The 21,983-nt window shown below is 45.0% G+C and overlaps 1 protein-coding gene across 4 annotated transcripts in view; it reads right to left on the minus strand.

Annotated features, from left to right (window-relative positions):
* The window catches only part of LARGE1 (LARGE xylosyl- and glucuronyltransferase 1), a 606,971-nt gene that overhangs the window by 311,628 nt on the left and 273,360 nt on the right, over window positions 1–21,983 (minus strand). For all 4 annotated transcript variants that reach the window (XM_052639332.1, XM_052639333.1, XM_052639334.1 and 1 more), the window contains exon 4: window positions 7,840–7,922. In XM_052639332.1, the coding sequence (XP_052495292.1) occupies window positions 7,840–7,922 (83 nt within the window). The remainder of the gene's footprint in view (window positions 1–7,839; window positions 7,923–21,983) is intronic.

Below are 21,983 nucleotides of genomic sequence, written 5' to 3' on the forward strand. Positions count from 1 at the left end.
TTGATTGGGGTCGAACAACCCAGACATTAGGTCTCTTCTAATTCAGACCAGATCACGCTTTCCTAACAAAGAAGGAAGCAAGTGCATGCTTCGTCTTCAGCAGAGCCTGCAGATTTTGCTCATAATGAGCAATGCTCCTGCTGCCTCTGGTTTCCTTAACTGCTCCCCTGTTCCAGGCTGGGATGCAATAAATATGGTAATACAAAGAGGCAAAGATGATTAAACCTTAGCTTTCTCCCTGCTTTTCCTTTCTTATTTCTGTCAGGAATGTGTCACAGTCCCTATAAGGCAACCCAAGGTCTGTTTTTTATTAAAATATACAAGGACAGCTGAGTTGAATAATCCTTAATTATTAAGTTTACAATGGAATTGCAATTTTAGAAAAAGAAAGAGCCTGTGACAGCAACTCAAATGCTCAGTGAATCTGTTACACTGAGAGATTTAATGGAACTCACTGCAGGAAAACACAGAAGCCCAAATGAGGGTTTTTTTGGTGTGAGCTCTTGGTGTGGGGGAGGACAAGTGGCCTTGATAATGTGGGGAGAATCGAGGACACCTCAGTATCATGTCAGAAGAGCTCTCCAGCGGAGAAGAACAGAGCAAATCAAAGACCTCATGGTGTAGTAAAAGCAGCATGGACTCCACGGTTGGCCAGAGCCAAGGACAGAACCTCAGGAGCATCACTTATTTACCTGTGACCTTGAACACAGGATTTAGCCTCTGAGCGTCGGTTTCCTCATCCATTTGTGGGTATGCACCTGTACATGGCTGGGATGAAAGTCAAATACAATGACCTATCCTTGGGACCTATAAACTATAGCAACTAATTCTTTTTGGTTTTACATGCATGACTACATAGCACACATCTTTTACCTGTTCAAAGATCTTACACGTCCTTGCTATTTTCTTGCCCCGAACTTCACTGAGGTATAACTGACAAATAAAAATTTGTGTATTTAAAGTGTATTATATACTTTGTGTTTCCAAAGTACATTAAATACTATGAAACATTTAAGGTGATATTTTTATATATGTCTACATTGTGAAATCATCATTGCAGTCAAGCTAATTAATGTATCTATTGTCTCGTGAAGACTTTCTTTTCATTTCCCCGTGCATTTTCTTAAGTCTTACTAGAACACTGATGTTCAGTCCAGGGACTTCCCCAGTGGCCTAGCAATTGACTCCACATTCCAATGGACGGTATGCAAGTTTGATCCCTGGCTGGGGAACTAAGATCCTAAGTGCTTCATGGGGCAGCCAATAAAGAAACCCCACTATTTATACTTAATACTTCAAAAATACATAACCTGGGTGGGGGATAAAGATGGAAATGGATCACAGGAATAGTAACAATGTCTACATGGTCACCCAAAATGATGAGTGAAAATAAGAAAATCATACTCAAAACAGTAACTTTTAGAGAGTTCGGACTCTGAAGCTAGACTGTCTGGGTCCAAACCCAGCCCCGCCCTTCCTCCCTGTGACCCTGAGTTATGACTTCACATGTGGATCCTCAGTTTCATCATCTGTAAAATGGGGATACCAGTAGACTCCCTCATGGAATTAGAAGAACATTCAGTGAGTTGGTATCTGAAAAACACTCAGAACATAGCGTAACACAGAGTGAGAACTACCCTTCTATTTGTTAAATAAATAAAATACAGAAGCATTTCACATTGACTACCTCTTTGGATATTCACAACAGGGCTCTATGAGAGACTGGGGAACAAAACAAAGCTCCAAGGACGAGAGTGACCTCCCTGGGTCAGCAGCTCACAGATAGAAAGATCAGAATCAGAACCTACTTCTAGTTCTTTGTTTTATTCAATCCTAGGTTCCTCCCTGCAGAATCTGGAAACTGCTTCTACAACAAGTGTAAGCCTGAATAAGCAATAAGACAATTAGAGGCAAATACTGATCATGAAGATGTTGTTTTATCCTTTCTGCTCTTGAGGGGTACAGATTTAAAAACACACAAAAAAGTTGCTTGATATGAAAAGCAAGGCAAACCACCCAGTCTCCTCCTGCCAACAGGGTGATGGACTGAGCGAGTAAGTAGATCTTCCTAGCAAACAAATATTAACTTTTTACAAGCTGGGCCACCTTTCTGACCAGGAGGTAAGCACTTAGTGACTAAGTAAGAATTTTTTCTCTGCTCACTAAAAGCTCAGTTTCCTTACAGAATAGCTATGTCTCCCAGTTTATTTGCAATTAGGATTGGAGGTACAGGTATTCCTCCAATTTTTCTTTAAATAGTATCCCATCCAAGTGACAAAGACACAATACTGTCTTATTTTCAACGAGGTAAACCTCTGCTCACATATACCTTGTCTTTATTTTTTCTCATCCACTTTTTTCCTTCATTACAAAGGTTGCAAAATGAGATGACCAAAAATGTATGTAAAGAGAAAACAAAACCAAGATCATTTGTATTTTTTCCATTCTGAACATACAAAAATTCCATTTTTCATGTATTTTTTGCTACTCTTTCACTTGCTGTATGTCAACCATGTAGATGTGTATGTGTATGCATGACACACATGTGTGCATGTATTTACATAGTGGAACGATGATAAGTGTGAGTTTTTGAACTGTCCTGTCACTTCATATCATAAACTATCACTTAGCCATGTTATAACATACTTTTTATAACCAATTAAGAATATGGTTTACTATAAGAGGGATATTCCATTATTTAGACTTATTGTTTAAGTATTAATAGAATTTTTAGGATTATAAGCAATATTTCAGAAAAAATTTTCCCCTGATGTTAGGATTATCCCTTTAAGGCAGAATCCCTTAATGTAGTCATATAGGGTAAACATCTTGGGCAATAATACTATGAACTTCTAAAAGGTTATAGCAATTCTTAATGCCAGCATCAGTATATAAGAATGCTCACAGGAACTTCCCTAGTGGTCTGTCCAGTGGTTAAAAATCTGCCTTCCAATGCAGGGGATATGGGTTCAATCCCTGGTCGGGGAACGAAATCCCACATGCTGCAGGGCAATTAAGACCACAGGCTGCAACTACTAAGCCTGTGCGCCACAACTAAGGATCCCATATGCCACAACGAAGACCTGATGCATCCAAATTAATATTAAAAAGAATAAAAAAAAAGAACTGTGCAGATAGCACTCCTTTCCTATCTTTTAAAATGTAGTGTGTCCACTATCATTAGGCATGCTGCAGAAAAATTGATTTGATGTAACAAAGCAAACCTTAAATGAAATTTTGCTAAAACTCTTGTCCGGAAAATGAATCTAATTACTGTAATTAACAGTGAAAGCCAAAAGAAGCATCCGGCACCACTAGTATTATATTATTAACATTAGGAAGGTACTCCATTTGTCAAAGTATTTTATAATCATGTATTAGTTAATCCTCATAACATGCTTTGGAAGCAATGAAGCTATTTATAGCTGGGCTTCCTGAATGGAATGTCTTTCAAAAGTCCTTTTGTCTTGATATCTCAAATCATTATGACCAGCATATCAATTCACAGAATCATTCTTATCTGTAGAATCCCAAGGGACTTAATTGGCTGCTCAGTTCAAGGAGATCAAGCAAGCCCTGATGTGGGGTGCAGAATTTTCATATCACATGCTGAGAATTTGCTTTCTTCTCAGATCTCCATGCCTCCATGAAAGTACGGCCTGCCATAGGCAGCTGATAATGAAACCACTGCTCTTTCTAAATTGAACATCTTTGTGCTGCAGCTCCTGTAGGAGGAAGAGTTTATACTCAATAGGAGTCTCACAATTTCAACAACTACTGGAATTACTTAGGTTTGTACATATACATTATTGTAGCTGCAATAGTACTTACACCCAATACTACCATAAGAATTTTTTATGATCTTAAAATGTGCCACAATGGAGAAAGAGCATAACTACTTGTAATCACACGATGCATGTCTGCTGTGCTCAGTAGTGTCCAACTCTTTGTGACCCCGTGGACTGAAGCCTGCCAGGCTCCTCTATCCACGGAATTTTCCAGCCAAGAATACTGGAGCAGGTAGCCATTCTCTGTGGCTCCTGTATTGGCAGGTGAATTCTTTACCACTGCACCACCTGGGAAGCCCAAACATGTAAATACTCTTCTTTAAAGAGTGTTTTTTTCTTTTTTTCCTCCCAACCAGGAAGGGACCTGAGTTCTTTAGTGCAGACAAGGAATAAATATTGAGTTGGCCAAAAAGTTTAAAAACCCAAATGAACTTTTTGGCCACCCCAATACATAAAGGCTGAGAACCACTCATCTAATTCAATGCTTAGCCTACACGATGGCTGGTTTCAAGCGGCAGATCAAGGCTGCAGAACCACAAGTCCCCAAAACTGCACAGAAACCAGGGCTGTGGGAAAAGGCTCCTCTTCATTCCACAATCCAATTTCCTCCTCGGATGTACAGCTGAAAGCACAGTGGCAACTGGACAGAGCTACCAGGAGGACCCAAGTCCCCCAGTGGTAACTGACCCTGTAACGTATTCGTCAGTAGCTCCCACCTCCCTTCCCTGCTCCAGGAGGGCAGCCAACCCGATGTTTTGTTAACCTGCCAGCTGACTGCAGGAACAGGGCAGCCCATCAAGAACCAGCCAGGTGAGATCAGTACAAATAGCCGAGCTAGGAAATAAATGCTGTCTTTTACCAAGTAAGTTTTGGGGTGAACTGATTCCTAACTAACTGATATAAGCTAACTGATTAAAAAACCTCCAGTCTAAAGAGTGAAATGGCCTGCTGAAAATCACTGAGCTGAATGTGAAGTGAAATAAAATTAAGTCTGGGCTAATAAGTAACTGGTTGAATAAATACGTCTTTAGGTTATTTATTAATGCAGGCTCCTCAGTTCAGTTCAGTTGCTCAGTTGTGTCTGACTCTTGGCAACCCCATGAACCGCAGCACACCAGGCCTCCCTGTCCATCACCAACTGCCGGAGTCTACCCAAACCCATGTCCATTAAGTCGGTGATGCCATCCAACCATCTCATCCTCTGTCGTCCCCCTCTCCTCCTGCCCTCAGTCTCTCCCAGCATCAGGGTCTTTTCCAATGAGTCAGCTCTTCTCATCAGGTGGCCAAACTACTGGAGTTTCAGCTTCAACATCAGTCCTTCCAATGAACACCCAGGACTGATCTCCTTTCGGATAGACTGGCTGGATCTCCTTGCAGTCCAAGGGACTCTCAATAGTCTCCTAGGTTTAGTTATTAAACAAGGAAACATTTACGGAGCATATAAATAGTACTTTGCTGAGATACTGGGAAAACAGGAAAATCAAGGCATGGTATCTTATCTTCAGAAGGCCCAGATTCTGCTAGAAGATACAACATGTATAGATACAGAAAATATAATGTAATAAAGATAATAATGAATATATAGGACTTCATGGGCTGGTGGAAGGGGAGCCCTGACCCAGGCTGAGAGGTACAGGTGGGCTTCCGGTTACTAGGCACATACCCTGAGAAAACCATAGTTCAAAAAAATACACATGCCCCTTTGTTCACTGCAGCACTATTTACAGTAGCCAGGACATGGAAACAACCTAAGTGCCCACAGACAGGCGAATGGATAGAGACAACACGATACATATATGCAATGGGGTGTTACTCAGCCAGAAAAAGGAATGAAATTGTGTCATTTGTAGAGATGGGAATGGACCTAGGGTCTGTCATATAGAGTGAAATAAGTCAGAAAGAGAAAAACAAATATCGTATATTAATGCATGTATGTGGAATCTAGAAGAATCGTACAGATGAACCTAGTTCCAGGGCAGGAACAGAGATGCAGATGTGGACACGGGGCATGGTCGGGGATGAGGAGCATGGGATGAATTGGGAGGGACATATATACACTACCATGTGTGAATGAGACAGCTAGTGGGAAGCTGCTATAAAGCAAGGAAGCTCAGCTTGGTGCTCTGTGATGACCTGGGGGTGGATGGGGGGTTGGGAGGGAGGTCCAGGAAGGAGGGGATATATGTATACATGCAGTTGATCCACTTCATTGTATAGCAGAAACCAACATAACACTGTGAAGCAATTAGACTCCAAAAAAAAAAAAAAGTCAGAAAAAAAAAAATGATGCCTAGCAAGGCTTAAAGAACAAAGGGAGTTTGCCAGCTTGGAGTGGAGGAGGATGGGAGAAAGGCACGGTAGAGCAGTAAGAGGAAACAAGAGGCAGGGTGCACCTCAGACAGGGTGTGGAGCTGCCGGCAGGCGAGTGCTGCTCGAGACAGTGAGGAGCAGTGTGGGAACACTGCTGAGAATGACATCAGATCCTGGATGCTCCCTGCGCCACGGCAAAAAGCTTCAGTTCTCTATCCTGGACAAGGAGAAGCTACTGAACAGTTGTAGGAAATCACATCAGCATCTCTGAAACATCATTCTGGCAACACAGAGGATGGGTCAGGGAGACAGAAAGGAAAGGTGAGAGTCCATGGGGACAGGAACTATGCCAGTCACAGTGGGGATGAACAGGAAGAGGTGGAACTGAAAATCATTTAGGAGGGAGAAGCTGGAGGCATCGGTAATGGACAGGCTGGCTGGGAGACTGCAAGAGAAGGCAGACACAAGATGAACCCCAGTTTCCTGCAGGGTGGGTAGGTCTTGGATGTTCACCATCTTTCCCAACTCTGTTTATGCTCTTGACAGTTAGATGTGGGTGTAAAACCTTGATCTCTGTTCAGTTAAACTCTGGGAGCTTTTTATGCCTGTTCCTACTGCTAAGATCCTTCTGGATCCTCCTATGGCTATCTGATACATTTCCACACTGGTGGCTGTAGCTGTGGATAAGCTTCATCCAAATCCTTGGTAAGAAGGTAAAGGCAGAACCAAGGACCTTAGCTGGAGTTGTAGACCCAATTCTGGATATACTCTGAATAGAATTAGATATACATCAAAACAGTGAAGGGACAGAAGAAAAGTCCCATGAAAAAGGAAAAGTAAATGGCAGGTGTTTAACTTGGAGAAGAGATGACTCAGGAGAGGATGGTCACGTCCAGGTGGAAGAGGAATCCATCTTTCGTAGTACTGTCTCCATGGTGATATACTAGTGCCGGAGAACATCATCACACAATCCACAGATTGGAAAAGTTCAGCTTGGCATGAAGCAGGACTGTCTAAGGGTCAGAGACACCTGGAGGTGGGGTGGGCCAGACTGGCATAGAGTAAGCATCTGTATAAATTTGCTAGAGCTGCCCCAACAAAATGCCACATGCTGGGTGCCTTAAATAATAGGAATTTATTTTCTCTAGTTCTGAAGGCTAGAAATTCAAAGTTGAAGTGTCAGCAGGATTGGTTTCTTCTAAGGTTTCTCTCCTTGGCTTGCAAATGACTGTGCCTCCATCCTGCCTCCTCTTCTTATAAGGACCCCAGTCCCACTGGATGAGGGTCTACCCATATGACCTCATTTTAATTGAATTACCTCTTCAAAGACCCTAACTTCAAATTCATTTTGAGTTACTGGGGTTTAGGATTCCCAAGGATACATTTTAAGGGATCACAATTCAGTCCACAACACAACCTGTCAACAGGGATGTGTAAACAGAGGTCTGATGACTGTCAACCGGAGGAAACCAATGAAGAAATTGAAGTAACAAATTCAGAGCGTCCTTGAAGGTCCCTTGAGGTCTCAGAGCTACGATTCTCAACATTGCGAGAGGGCAAACTCAACCCTGCTGTTAAACATTATTAACACAATAATCTCCCCGGGGCTTCAGACAATAATTACATTTTCATGGCAGCTTAAATGATGGATGAGAAATGTTGCTTTGCTTTAACCCTTTTTGGAGGAAAGGCGCGGGCCAGCGGCTACACACGAACCTGCAGAGGACAACCGCGCGCTTACCTGTGAAACAGGACAGACTTCACCAAGGTGACTACGTCCCGGCTGGCGTTGTATCCGGCACAGACAATAGCAACGTGGATTGTCTGGGAAGAGAGCAGAGGAGCAATTAGATGGAGAAGGATCTTCCTGGTGCTTCTGACAGCATGAGAAAGTGCCCTATTTCTTGTTGGGATGGTCGGGACACAAGGAACATTGGCGGCAGCTGTGAAGAATAACTCCAGACAGTTTTATTAAGGCCTTTTTAATCGGTTTATGGAGCTATCATCATTTAGAAACCATTAAGGCTCTTTTCAATTACATTTTGGGGACGAGAGAAATGGCAATTGGCTTCAATAGGCAAACAGTGCATCCTGTGCCCCCAAGCCTGGAGACAATGACAATCGGTAACAAGAGAGGAGAAAGAAATACGCCTGAATGTATGAACTGACAACCGAGGATCTCAGTTGGAGACGTGGTGGCTCAGAGTTCAGGAAATGTTCTCACAGGACATCGCAGGTCACGGGCAATCTGATAACAGGACAAAGGGAACCAAGAAATACCGAAGGGCCCAGCTGGGATACCATTCAGGGAACTGAAGCCTGGCAGAATCAACAGGACATGGATGGATCATCTCACCGAAGCATGGGCCCCGGCATGCCCGTTAACCGCGGGTGACCCAGGAAAGCTTCAGCATCAGGTGACTCACTGTAACATGACGGTCAGGACGCACATCATGCGGGATGTCACGGAAGGGAACTATGTCAAGTACAGAGATGTAGCACACCGCGGTCTGATCACGGGAGAAAGCCCCTCAAGAGCTGAGCTTCCGAAACAGGGGTGATTTGCCATCTTGGTGTGCCATGAATGAATTACAGGTGATGAAGATGGCACATCTCTTCAAGTGAGAGTTCCAGGCTACCAGGCAGGGCTACCCCGCAGGCTTGGCTGCCCTCTGCTGCCTGCAAGTTCTATGTTCCTCTGGGCACCCAATACTGAAATTCAAAGAAGGGGTCTGGATAGGCACCACTTCGTTTTCAGAACCATGCGTGGCCCTTCCTCCTAGCGCATGGCTCCCAGGCTCCCCATTCTCCTCACCAGCCACTTCCAGCTGCAGGGCAGTTCTGACGTCCTGCTCACTTCCATACAGGCTTCCCCAGACCTACGTCAGCCCATGTCTCCTGACATCACCAAGGAAAGGTTAACCATATCCAGGATAAACCAACCGAGAGTCTAGGATGCACTTGCAAGACCTTTTCAGTTCCAATGACCTTCACTCCACCCTGGCCACTCACTCTCAGTGCCAGGTACTGAACCTCAGCTTCCTCCAAATCATCACTTTTGAGAAACTATCAGTTCACCCACAGCTCTAGGATTCTAAGAGCCTCTCACCCCTGCAGCTGTCCCTCCTGCTTATGAAGACCCCCTCCCCTACTTTGCCCTGTGTACCAGGCCCTACCTGCTTACCTGACCCATCTACCCTGCCCTTGGCTCCCTGAAATGTTCAGCCCCCATGTGTTCATCCCCCACTGGCAATACGCAAGCCAGTGCCCCACAGTCAGGGCAGCAGGATCCCTGCTCCACACTTACATGGGGGACCAAGAAGGAAGACGAGGGAAGACAGAAGAGAAGAATCACTATGCTAAGAGCTAATATTTATTGAGCAAATTAGTACATACTGGGTACAGTATTTAGCACTTTACACAGATTGCCAGGTTTAAGCTGTATGAGACAAGTACAGGGTTATTGTTTCAGTATTAGAGATCAGGAGACAGGCTGAGAGAGATGGCATTTTAATTCTGCATAAGAGATTCTTCACCCTGCTGGTGGTGCGTCAGAAACACCCAAAAGATCTCAAAAATGTACCCTGTGCCAGCCCTGTCTCACACCAATTAACTCACACTCTCAGATGTCCAAGACCTTAACTACCCTACTAGAAGGCAGTGGTTCTCAATAGGGGGTAATCCACTCCCCTTTGCCTCCCCTACGACATGTGGCAATGTCTGAAGTCATTTTGGGTTGTCACTCCTGGGGATGCAAGGAGTGGCAGTCTATGGGTGGAGGCAGAGATGCTGCTCTGCATTCTACAAGGCACAGGGTGGGCCCCAAAGAATCACCCTATGTGCAAAAGGTCAAGAGCACTGTCTCTAGGAAACCCTGTTTTAAGGAAGGAGAGGGGCAGTGAGGGGAGGCTCAGATCCCACAGGACACCAAAGCCACCTTTTCAATCTCATTTCTGCACATCTCATCTTCCCCACCTGTAAAATGACGACAGCCCCACTTATCTCTGGAAAATATCTCCCAAAGACTTAGAATCAAAGTCTGTAAGGCAGATGCAACTGTCACTGTTTGAATAGTGGAGGAGATGAATAGGAAAATGCCTGCCCATGGGAGGTATAACCAGGGTGGGAACAAGAATGGGTAAATGCACGCTGAATCAGGCTCTTTGGAATCGCAAATATTTAAATACCCAGCCTCCGAGATATCAAACTTTGTCTTGGCTTCAGGGTTCAGGGACTTTTTAAAATGGGCCCATTAAATGTAAGCACAAGCGCACACATTCTCAAACATTTTACATAATTTCCCAATCTCTTTAGTTTCATCCAGTACACCTGCCACCATGAATAAATTCATCATCTGCAGCCGCCACCGCAGAGCCCTGCTACCCAGGAAGGCAGAAAATTGGAGTGTCACGAACACGTACCTGAAAGAGCTCGGGATGGTCCCAAATTTTATGGGTGCAGAAGAGAATGGCAGAAGTGAGGTGAGGCTCGAGGCAGGAGCGGGGACAGTCTGGGGACAGGGACGAAGGTTCCTTGAAGGACCAGGGGTGCATACATGGCCTCACTAAGAGAATTTTCCATTCTGAAGCTATGAAGTCCAGGTTTCAAGTTTCTCAGTGTGGTGGCTTAAAGGTGGTCCCAGATACCTGGATGTTCCTCCCCTCAAAGGAAAGGGTCTAGCATCAGATTCTGTGACCACTCAGCCACTCCTCCCCTATACTTGGTAGACATGATACTTGCCTTTATTGGTCAAAATGTCTGAATATAGTGTGATCATGGACTCACTGCCCTTTTCCAACGGGATTTGTGCACTGAGAACCTTTTTTAGACTGAATTAATTGGGTTCTTGTCACCCTGCTTATTTAACTTATCTGCAGAGTACACCATGCAAAATGCTGGGCTAGATGAAGCACAACCTGGAATCAAGATTGCCAGGAGAAATATCAACAACCTCAGATATGCAGGTGACACCACCCTTATGGCAGAAAGCTAAGAGGAACTCTTGATGAGGGTGAAAAAGGAGGGTGAAAAAGCTGGCTTAAAACTCAACATTCAAAAAACTAAGATCATGGAATCTGGTCCCATCACTTCATGGTGAACAGAAGTGGAAAAAGTAGAAGCAGTGACAGATTTTATTTTCTTGAGCTCCAAAATCACTGCAGATGGTAAGTGCAGCCATGAAATAAAAAGATACTTGCTTCTTGGAAGGAAAGCTATGATGAACCTAGAAAGTGTATCAAAAAGTAGAGCCATCCCTTTGCCGACAAAGGTCCATCTAGTCAAAACTATGGTTTTTCCAGTAGTCACGTACTGATGTGAGAGTTGGATCATAAAGAAGCTGAGTGCTGAAGAATTGATGTTTTTGAACTGTGGAGTTGCAGAAGACTCTTGAGCGTCCCTTGGACTGCAAGGGGATCTAACCAGTCGATTCTACAGGAAATCAGTCCTGAATATTCATTGGAAGGACTGACGCTGATGCTACAATACTTTGGCCACCTGATGGGAAGAGCTGACTCACTGGAAAAGATCCTGATGCTGGGAAAGACCGAAGGCAAAAGAAGAAGGGGACAACAGAGGATGAGATGGTTGGATGGCATCGAACTCAATGGACATGAGTTTGAGCAAAGTCCGGGAGAGAGTGAAGGACAGGGAAGCCTGGCCTGCTGTGGCCCATGGGGTGGAAAAGAGTCAGACATGACTCAGGGACTGAACAACAACAGCAACAACAAACTGTGTTCCTCCTGCCTCTGGTTTCTGCTTGAGTTTGGTCAGTGGGAGACCTCAGCGGGAGTCCAAAGGCCCTCACCCTCTTTTACCTCTAGTTCTGGTTCCACAAGTCCTCCTCCTGCCCCCCGCAGGCCCAGGGGTTGTGGTGACTCCCTCCTGGGAACTTTACAACCCTCACTGGTTCCCCGGAACCCTGCCCACGCCTCTGGCCCTGTGTTAAATCCTCTCCCCACCTTCTGTGAGTGTGCCCCCTGTTTCTTGCCAGGACCTGACTAATTCTGGTAACTACTCCTCAGCACCCCATTTATCCTGAGGGCTAGAAGGGGACCTCTGATGACTTTGGGGCATCCATAGATGTATCACTGATCCCTAAGGCAAAGCAAGGCAGAAGGACATCCAAATAACAAACCTAAGAATGGATAAATTGTAGGTATAAATTGGAAGGGACATTCCCTGGAGATCCAGTGATTACAACTCAGTGTTTTTACTGCTGAGGGCTGGGTTCAATCCTTGCTTAGGGAACGAAGATTCCACAAGCCATGCAGTGCGGCCAAAATATTTTTTTTTTAACTTAAAAAAATGTTAAAGCACTATACAAAATTCTCAGACACAGAGAGCACAAGATTTTTTATAAGGAAAGCTTCCTGCTTTCTCCCTTTAGTCATTAATACGATGCTGCAAGCTGTACCTGGAGACACAGGTAAGAGTGCCAGGGCTGTGGACTGGGCTTCGTTCCTGATACCACTGGGGTCAAGTAAGTGACCTTCACTGTTGGGGCATGCAGGAAGAATTCAGGCATGACATAGGTGCTTTTAGAGAGACTGATGTGCCAGGCGCTGTCCTGGGATCAAAGGATAGAAAGGTCAATTGGCCTTTGTTCCCCAGGTCAAGGGACAGGGAGAAATACAATCAACCAGACAATCCCATCAGAGACTGCAGATGCTCCCATGTCCACAGGCTCAGTGTCCCTGCCGCCCAGAGCGGCCAGCAGCACTGAGACCAGGCGGACGCAGGATCAACTTCCAGCAGAAGACACTACAGCTACTAGACTAGGGCAACACTCACTCCAATCTCCAGAGTCAGCAGGGATTCACAGCTGTATTAGCCTCCTCATAACCTGAGAGAGAACTGCCCTCCAACAGGAGACAGTCCCATTGGGCTGTGTGCTCATACGTGCATGCAGGAGAAGAAGAGCCGCTGCCCCAAATGAAATTCAGACCAAACTAATAAGGGACGGCAGGCAAGCTGTGGCCTGGGCAGAAGTAAACACCACTCTACTTGCTCTGCTTCCCCCACTGACACCGTTAGCAGAGACCTGAAAGCTCAGGTCTCTCCCAACAACACAGGAGAAGACTCTACACACGGACATCACCAGATGGTCAGCACCGAAATCAGATTGATTATATTCTTCGCAGCCAAAGATGGAGAAGCTCTATACAGTCAACAAAAACAAGACTGGGAGCTGACTGTGGCTCAGATCATGAGCTCCTTATTGCCAAATTCAGACTTAAACTGAAGAAAGTAGGGAAAACCACTAGACCATTCAGGTATGACCTAAATCAAAATCCCTTATGATTATACAGTGGAAGTGAGAAATAGATTTAAGGGCCTACATCTGATAGATAGAGTGCCTGATGAACTATGGATGAAGGTTTGTGACATTGTACAGGAGACAGGGATCAAGACCATCCCCATGGAAAAGAAATGCAAAAAAGCAAAATGGCTTTCTGGGGAGGCCTTACAAATAGCTGTGGAAAGAAGAGAGGTGAAAAGCAAAGGAGAAAAGGAAAGATATAAGCATCTGAATGCAGAGTTCCAAAGAATAGCAAGAAGAGATAAGAAAGCCTTCCTCCTCAAATCAATGTAAAGAAATAGAGGAAAACAACAGAATGGGAAAGACTAGAGATCTCTTCAAGAAAATTAGAGATACCAAGGGAACATTTCATGCCAAGATGGGGTCAATAAAGGACAGAAATGGTCTGGACCTAACAGAAGCAGAAGATATTAAGAAGAGGTGGCAAGAATACACAGAAGAACTGTACAAAAAAGATCTTCACGACCAAGATAATCATGATGGTGTGATGACTCACCTAGAACCAGATATCCTGGAATGTAAAGTCAAGTGGGCCTTAGAAAGCATCACTACGAACAAAGCTAGTGGAGGTGATCGAATTCCAGTTAAGCTGTTTCAAATCCTGAAAGATGATGCTGTGAAAGTGCTGCACTCAAGATGCCAGCACATTTGGAAAACTCAGCAGTGTCCACAGGACTAGAAAAGGTCAGTTTTCATTCCAATCCCAAAGAAAGGCAATGCCAAAGAATGCTCAAACTACTGCACAATTGCACGCTAGTAAAGCAATGCTCAAAATTCTTCAAGCCAGGCTTCAGCAATACGTGAACCGTGAACTTCCAGATGTTCAAGCTGGTTTTAGAAAAGGCACAAGAACCAGAGATCAAATTGCCAATATCCGCTGGATCATGGAAAAAGCAAGAGTTCCAGGAAAACATCTATTTCTTCTTTATTGACTATGCTAAAGCCTTTGACTGTGTGGATCACAATAAACTCTGGAAAATTCTGAAAGAGATGGGAATACCAGACCATCTGACCTGCCTCTTGAGAAACCTATATGCAGGTCAGGAAGCAACAGTTAGAACTGGACATGGAACAACAGACTGGTTCCAAATAGGAAAAGGAGTACGTCAAGGCTGTATATTGTCACCCTGCTTATTTAACTTCTATGCAGAGTACATCATGAGAAACGCTGAGCTGGAAGAAGCACAAGCTGGAATCAAGACTGCCAAGAGAAATATCAATAACCTCAGATATGCAGATGACACCACCCTTATGGCAGAAAGTGAAGAAGAACTAAAAAGCCTCTTGATGAAAGTGAAAGAGGAGAGTGAAAAAGTTGGCTTAAAGCTCAACATTCAGAAAACGAAGATCATGGCATCTGGTCCCATGACTTCATGGGAAATAGATGGGGAAACAGTGGAAACAATGTCAGACTATTTTTTGGGGCTCCAAAATCACTGCAGATGGTGACTGCAGCCATGAAATTAAAAGACGCTTACTCCTTGGAAGAAAAGTTATGACCAACCTAGATACCATATTCAAAAGCAGAGACATTACTTTGCTGACTAAGGTCTGTCTAGTCAAGGCTATGGTTTTTCCAGTGGTCATGTATGGATGTGAGAGTTGGACTGTGAAGAAAGCTGAGTGCTGAAAAATTGATGCTTTTGAACTGTGGTGTTGGAGAAGACTCTTGAGATTCCCTTGGACTGCAAGGAGATCCAACCAGTCCATTCTGAAGGAGATCAACCCTGGGATTTCTTTGGAAGGAATGATGCTAAAGCTGAAACTCCAGTACTTTGGCCACCTGATGCGAAGAGTTGACTCATTGGAAAAGACTCTGATGCTGGGCAGGATTGGAAGCAGGAGGAAAAGTGGATGACAGAGGATGAGATGGCTGGATGGCATCACTGACTCGATGGATATGAGTCTGAGTGAACTCCGGGAGTTGGTATTAGACAGGGAGGCCTGGCATGCTGCAATTCAAGGGGTTGCAAAGAGTTGGACATGACTGAGCGACTGAACTGCACTGAAAAGCTCAGGTGCTCCCCTCAGGGCATTCTGCCTGGGCGGCACAATGCAGTAAAAGCCTCTGCTAACTGGAAGCCTTTAGGAGTGGGAGTGAGAGCGAAACCTATTTAAATGCTGGCATGTGATGCGAGGGGGAAAGTCAAGGCTAAGGTCTAGATCCTGGACTGCAGTTGCTGGGGACAGGGGTGGGGAGGCAAGACCTCCCAGAGGATAGATGCTGTCGCGGCAGCTGGGGAGAGGCACACAGCTGGCTGCAGAGGCCGTTTCCCCAGTTAGTGGGGAAAACCCAACAAGGGTAGAGAGACCTTGGTTTGAGCAGCAATGTCAACACAAGTCACTGTGTGATCTTGGAACAGCTGCTTTATATCCCTGAACCTCATTGACTCACCTGTAAAATGGAGATAAATATAGATGCTCCACTGGATAACTGAGGGGATCAGACACATAAGTGCATGACTGAACTGATGCTTGTTCACATCACTGACTGCATACGCAGCACAAAGAGAAGCTGGGCGTCATCCCCTGGCTCTGACTTCCTTATCTGTAAAATGGGGGGCATGATTCTACTTACCCTCAAGGACTTGTTTAGGATAAGTGGTCCTCAAACTCTAACATCCATCAGAAGCCCTGGAGGGTTTGTTAACACAGAGTGTGGGGTCCCTCCCCCCGGACAAGTTTCTCATTCAGGAGGTTCTGTAGGAGTCTGAGGATTCCCCACATCCAGGTGATGCTAATGCTGGCGGTCTAGGGACCCCACCTCAAGAACCACTCTAGCTAAAGCTCTCTGAAGGGTGTCTCTGGTTAAACACTCCACAGATGTTAGCTGTGATTCTGTTGGGAGAGGAGGGGTGTCCACAGAATCTGTTTCCGACTTTCTGTGAGGAGGACCACCCCCCTCACTTCTACAGAACCAGGAGAGGCAGAGCTCCGCCCACAGCTACCCCAGTCTCCCACGGCCTTGGAACTGACGCCTCCTCCAGGGTAAGGAAAAGGCAGAGGGGGCAGAACAGGGGACCCAGGCTTCTCCTGCACAAAAGTAAAGCCCTGGAAGCCAGAAGAGCCAGATGGCGGCCCTAGCTCTTCCTCTGGCCAGCTGGGTGGTCTTGGACAAGTGACTTAAGCTCTCTGGTCCTCAGTGACTCCTTTATAAAAAGAGGGATTCAGAAACCCCCAGCCAGGCCAGTGTGCCAGCTCGGAAACGGATGCCCCAGCCCTGATCAAGCCTTCGGCTGAGGCAGCCCCAGCAGATGCTTGAACCGCAACCTCAGGGGAGACCTGGAGCCACAACCCCCAGCTAAGCTGCTCCCAGATTCCCACTTTTCAGAAACTATGAGATAATAAAATGCATGTGGCATGAGACTGTTAAGTTTTGGGAATAAGTTGCCCCAAAGCAATACGTAATATACTCAAGGGAGGCATCTGAAAGGCCACACTTAGAGCTTGGGTCCCTGAAAATCGCTACAGGAACAAGTCCTCCTAGGTACATCCCAGTGGGCTTCCCAGGGGGCGCTAGTGATAAAGAACCTGCCTGCCAGTGCAGGAGATGCACCAGACCCGCGTCCAGTTCCTGAGCCGGGGGTCCCTGGAGGAGGACATGGCGACCCACTCCAGTGTTCTTGCCTGGCAAATCCCATGGGCAGAGGAGCCTGGCGGTGTGTAGGCCATGGAGTGGCAGAGACTGGGACATGACTGAAGCGGCTTCATATGGAGGTACCTTCTAGTACAAGGTCCCCTAGTTCAAGGGTGCGACATTCAGGGGAAAATATCTTATCAGATTTATCTCCTTGAAGGAGCCTCAAAGACAACATATGAAGCGAATGAAATGTGAATCCAAAGGCTGTACAAGTATCTTCCAATGGTGACATGGTGTATGAAAAGATGTCAGACAAACCCCTTCACTGTGGGGTAATTATAGAAAGACCCTGAAGATGAAGTAAAAACAAAAAGATCAAAATTCTGTTGGGTTTGTTAGGGACCCAGAAAATGCAGGTAAGAGGTGTCAAGGTTTATAAACATAAAACCTAAAGCAAAACGCTCAACTCCTGCTGAGCTGACAAATGCAATCACAATCTGGCAGGCACCGCGAAACAACCCAACTTCTTTTTAAAGAACAGTCAGGTCTTTGCTTAGACCACAGAGGAATGAGTACCCCCATAGGGCTGTGACAGCCCCCAAGCTGAAAGGTGACCCCCACATCTTTCATGCCTGTCACCCAGAAGCCTTCTGAGATGAGGCACCTGCCAGGCAGAGAATAAGGACTGCAGCTCTGAGCTGATGGAGCACAGGTCCCAGCAGCTCTAATTCACAGTGCTCAGTACAGTGGTTCAAAGCATAGGCTCTAGGAAGCCAACTGCCTAGGTTTAAATGTGAGCTCCACCTCTTCCTAGCAGTATGACATTGCCATAATTATTTAACTTTTCTCAGTGGTAGCTTTCTACTCTATAAAAAGAAGAACGTATGTTATGCAGATTAAATGAGATATTTCATGTAAGTTTTAGCATGCTGTTTCCTACATTTGCAGGACTCAATACGTGTTCACTTTTCTTATTATCACATTGCTATTACAGTTTTGAATACAGTCCAAAGCATGGGATAGAAGGAAAGAGATACTTCCTCAAGGGGTGGTGTGACATCAGCCATTACCATTCACCTGACTTTCCATAATAATAATATCAATTGTTGCTGCTTCAGTTCTTCGACATTCCTTCCATTCAGAGATGGGGTGTATGCCCTTCTCCCTTCAAAGTGGGTTAGATTTTGTAACTGTTTCAACCAACAGTCTATATTATGGACGAAAGTGACACTGTGACTTTTGAGACCAGGTCATTAAAGTGTTTCTGTTCTGCCTTGCTCACTGGAATACTTGTACTTAAAAGCCATCAGCTGCCATGGAAGTAGCTGGCCATCCTGGAGCTGCCATGTTGTGAGGACGCCCAAACCAGCCATGGAGAGACCACATGGAAGGCCCCAAACCTATAACAGCAAAGAAAGACACCAGGCCAGTGCCCACAGCTCCAACCCTTGCCGTTCCTGCTCCAGCCACTAACTAACTGCACGAGCCCTTCTACCCACCAGAATCACTCAGCTACGCCCTTCTCAAATCCCTCACCCACAGACACCATGAGAGCTAACAAAATGACTGGTGTTGTTTGAAGCCATTTACGTTTTAGGTGATCTCTTAGGCAGCAATTGGGAACTGGAAGATTCATAATAAGCACATGTGACACCCATCCAGGGTTACTTTCCCACCTGCTATCTCGTTTCATTGTAACAAATGCACAGGGAAGAACACATTATTATTCTCATTTCATAATAAAATAGATCCCAAGAGAGTAACTGAACTGCCCCAGGTCACATGGCTAGTGAGTGGCAAAGTAAAGATTTCTGGTTAGACATTCTGACTCGAGTTTACAGTTTTTGTGCTGAACCACGGCTGACTCCCAGAATGGACCAGAACCAGAAATGCAAGAAAAATGCACATATCTGTACAAACAGAGGCAGAAGCGGAGATCAAAGAGGACCATTCTGTTCCAAGTCCAGAAGCACAGAGAAACCAGTCCCTCGTGGAAGCAGAATTGCCCTGACAACAGAAATATGCAGCAAGAAAACGGGCAGCAGCGACTTGAAGGGGATATCATTAGGGAACCATAAGAGGGCACAAGGCCCCGGTGTCTATCACCAGCAATCTCAGCTGACAGCCCAGGCATCATTACAGAAGGGTTTTCAGAAATACTTGTCATAGCCCAGAGAAGTTCCAGCGCCACCAGAGATGATGACAACGTCCCTAGTTACGAGGCCCTGCACGCTGACAGAGTGTCAGGACCAGCTTGAGCACTTGTAACCATAAGCGCTGCCGAAGGAGGAGGATTCTATTTTGACTCCACTGACTGACATTTCTTGTTTGGCTCTATGGAATTTTCCCTAAAATCTTTGAAGATGCCAAGTGATGGAAACAGAAGAAGCATATTGCTAATAGGTCTAAAGCCAGCATCTCAGGGCACGTGTGCCCCTGGAGGAGACAACATTGAAATAAGATGCCAGCAGGCCAGAACTTGCTAATTCATCTATGGAAACTCTGAACAGAATCCAGGGTTCATCATAGGTGAATTCCACCATAAAAATAACTAAGAAGTAACATTATCAAGACGCACAAAATGTATAATAAACGAACAAGGATTTCTCTGGCACTCCAGTGGTTAAGACTCTGAGCAGGGATGGGTTCAATCCCTGGTCAAGGAACCAAGGTCCCACATGCCATGGGGTGTGCTCAATAAATAAATGTACAAAACCTAATTCTCAGGTGCAAAAGACTAAAAGATAAGTTATGGTAGCAACAAGCCCAAGATCTCTATCTTTCAAAGAGCAAAAAGTGAACCCCATAATTTATTCTAGTTGTTCTTTAAAGCAGTAGTTTCCAAACAGTTTCTACTAGATATCTCAGAATCACGTGGATACAAAATTTTAATACCTAAATTTTGAGCCCTATTCTCAGAGATTCTCAATCAGTAGGATGGATGGGTTCCATGAATATGCATGTTTGGGTATGTAATTCTAATGTACAACCCAGTTCGGTAACTACTCATTTGACAGAGAATATTCACTGTAACCATAATATCGGTTCTCTAGCAGCCAAGGGCCTCCCCAGTGGCTACTGGCTCAGACAGTAAAGAGTCTGCCTGCAATGCAGGCGACCTGGATTTGTTACCTGGGTCTGGAAGATCCCCTGGACAAGGAAATGGCTACCCACTCCAGTATTCTTGTCTGGAGAATTCCATGGACAGAGGAGCCTGGCAGACTACAGTCCATGGGATCATGCAGAGTTGGACATAACCGAGCGACTAACACTTTCACTTTCTAGTAGCCAAATTCCAAAATGTTAACAGAGAATACGACTTCTTTGAAGAAAAATCTGTTTTCTAGGCTCCCTTGTAGCCAGGTGGCAGCTAAAGGTACCAGCTAAATGAAGTTCTGCCAGTGTGATCTTAAAGGGACTGACTGTGAAATTTCTAAGACATGTTCCTAAAGCAAGCTGATACTCTCCCCCTTCCGGGCTAGATGGAATGTGACTGACAGAGCTGAAGCTCTACCATGCAATGACCTTAAGAATGCCAGTCATGCCAGCTGGGTGACGAGATAAAGAAAGGCTGCCTTCCAGATATGAACATCCCTACACCGGCAGCCTCCAGACTTCTTACATGTAAACAGAAAAATGGTGCAAAGTAGCTGTTACTTGGAATTGTTTGATAAATCACAGTGAAGCCAACTACTAACACAACTAATGATGCTACCGTTTGCCTAAAGTTCTAGTATACGTTGTTACCACTGAAACAGTTTGAGGCAAGAACTTGATTTTAACTCATAACATACAAACAAAGAAATCCACACGCAGAAGAGTGATGTAAAGTGCTCAGAGCCTCACCACCATCAAGGTAGGAAGGGAGCCAGATTTGGGCTCCTGTCTCCCACTTTGAAAGCCTTTAAAAAAAAAATGGAGGTATAACTGTTTTACAACGTTGTGTTGGTTTCTGCTGTATGACAAAGTGAACCAGTTACATGCATACATATAACTCCTCCCTCTTGGATCTTCCTCCCATCCATCAAAAACATGTGTACCCCAATGTTCATCATAGCACTGTTTATAACAGGATATGAAAGCAACCTGAATGTCCACTGACAGATGAATCGATAAAGAAGACGTGGTACATATATACATTACTGAAATATTATTCAGCCATATAAAGGGATGAAATTGGGTCATCTGTAGAGAGGTGGATGGACCTAGAGTCTGTTATACAGAGTGAAGTCAGAAAGAGAAAAACAAAATATTATATATCAAAACATGTATGTGGAATCTAGAGAAATGATACAGATGAACCTATCTACAGGGCAGGAATAAAAGCCAGTGGTCTTTTGCCCACACTATTTTGTGGGACACTTGGGGCAGAAGCCCTCTTTAGAAATGGGATGTGTGTATCTCAGAAAGCTGAGCAGGAGAAGGAAGCCACTGGCCACACAGGCAACAGCAGGAAGAGGAATCCTGTTTTCGCCCTCTGTTACATTTGCACCCTCCCATTTCTTTTTTTCCTTTTCCTTTTCTATTTTTCACCTCCTTAATCTTACCCAGTGGTTTAAGTCAGTCTGAGTCATAATAATGTATACACACTCGAGGAAAAGCATTTCCTCCCCCGGGCCAGCCCACATTCTAAACTGATGTCATGACCATAACCAGAGAGTAGAGAACCTGAAAGAAATCAAACCAGCCTTTACTCAGGCAGGGAAAGACCATTCCCAAGTTAGGGCCCACCCCAGACCAGCCTAGATCATGAGCGTTTAACTGTTAAAGTTGCTAAGTGCTCATTTTCAAAGATGTAAAACAGAGATCTTCCATAACAGAGGCCACTGGCAATGGCTGTGGACGATTAAATGAGACTGGGCCTGGCATACAGTCAGTACCTAATTATAGGAGGCAGATCACTAGGCAATTTAACATAATTCCTGTCTTATGCTCTCCTGAATGCATACCATGCCTTGCCTAAGCCATTGGTTCTTTTGCTAGG

The sequence above is a fragment of the Budorcas taxicolor genome, chromosome 5 (assembly GCF_023091745.1).
Source record: "Budorcas taxicolor isolate Tak-1 chromosome 5, Takin1.1, whole genome shotgun sequence".
Taxonomy (NCBI): Eukaryota; Metazoa; Chordata; class Mammalia; order Artiodactyla; family Bovidae; genus Budorcas; species Budorcas taxicolor.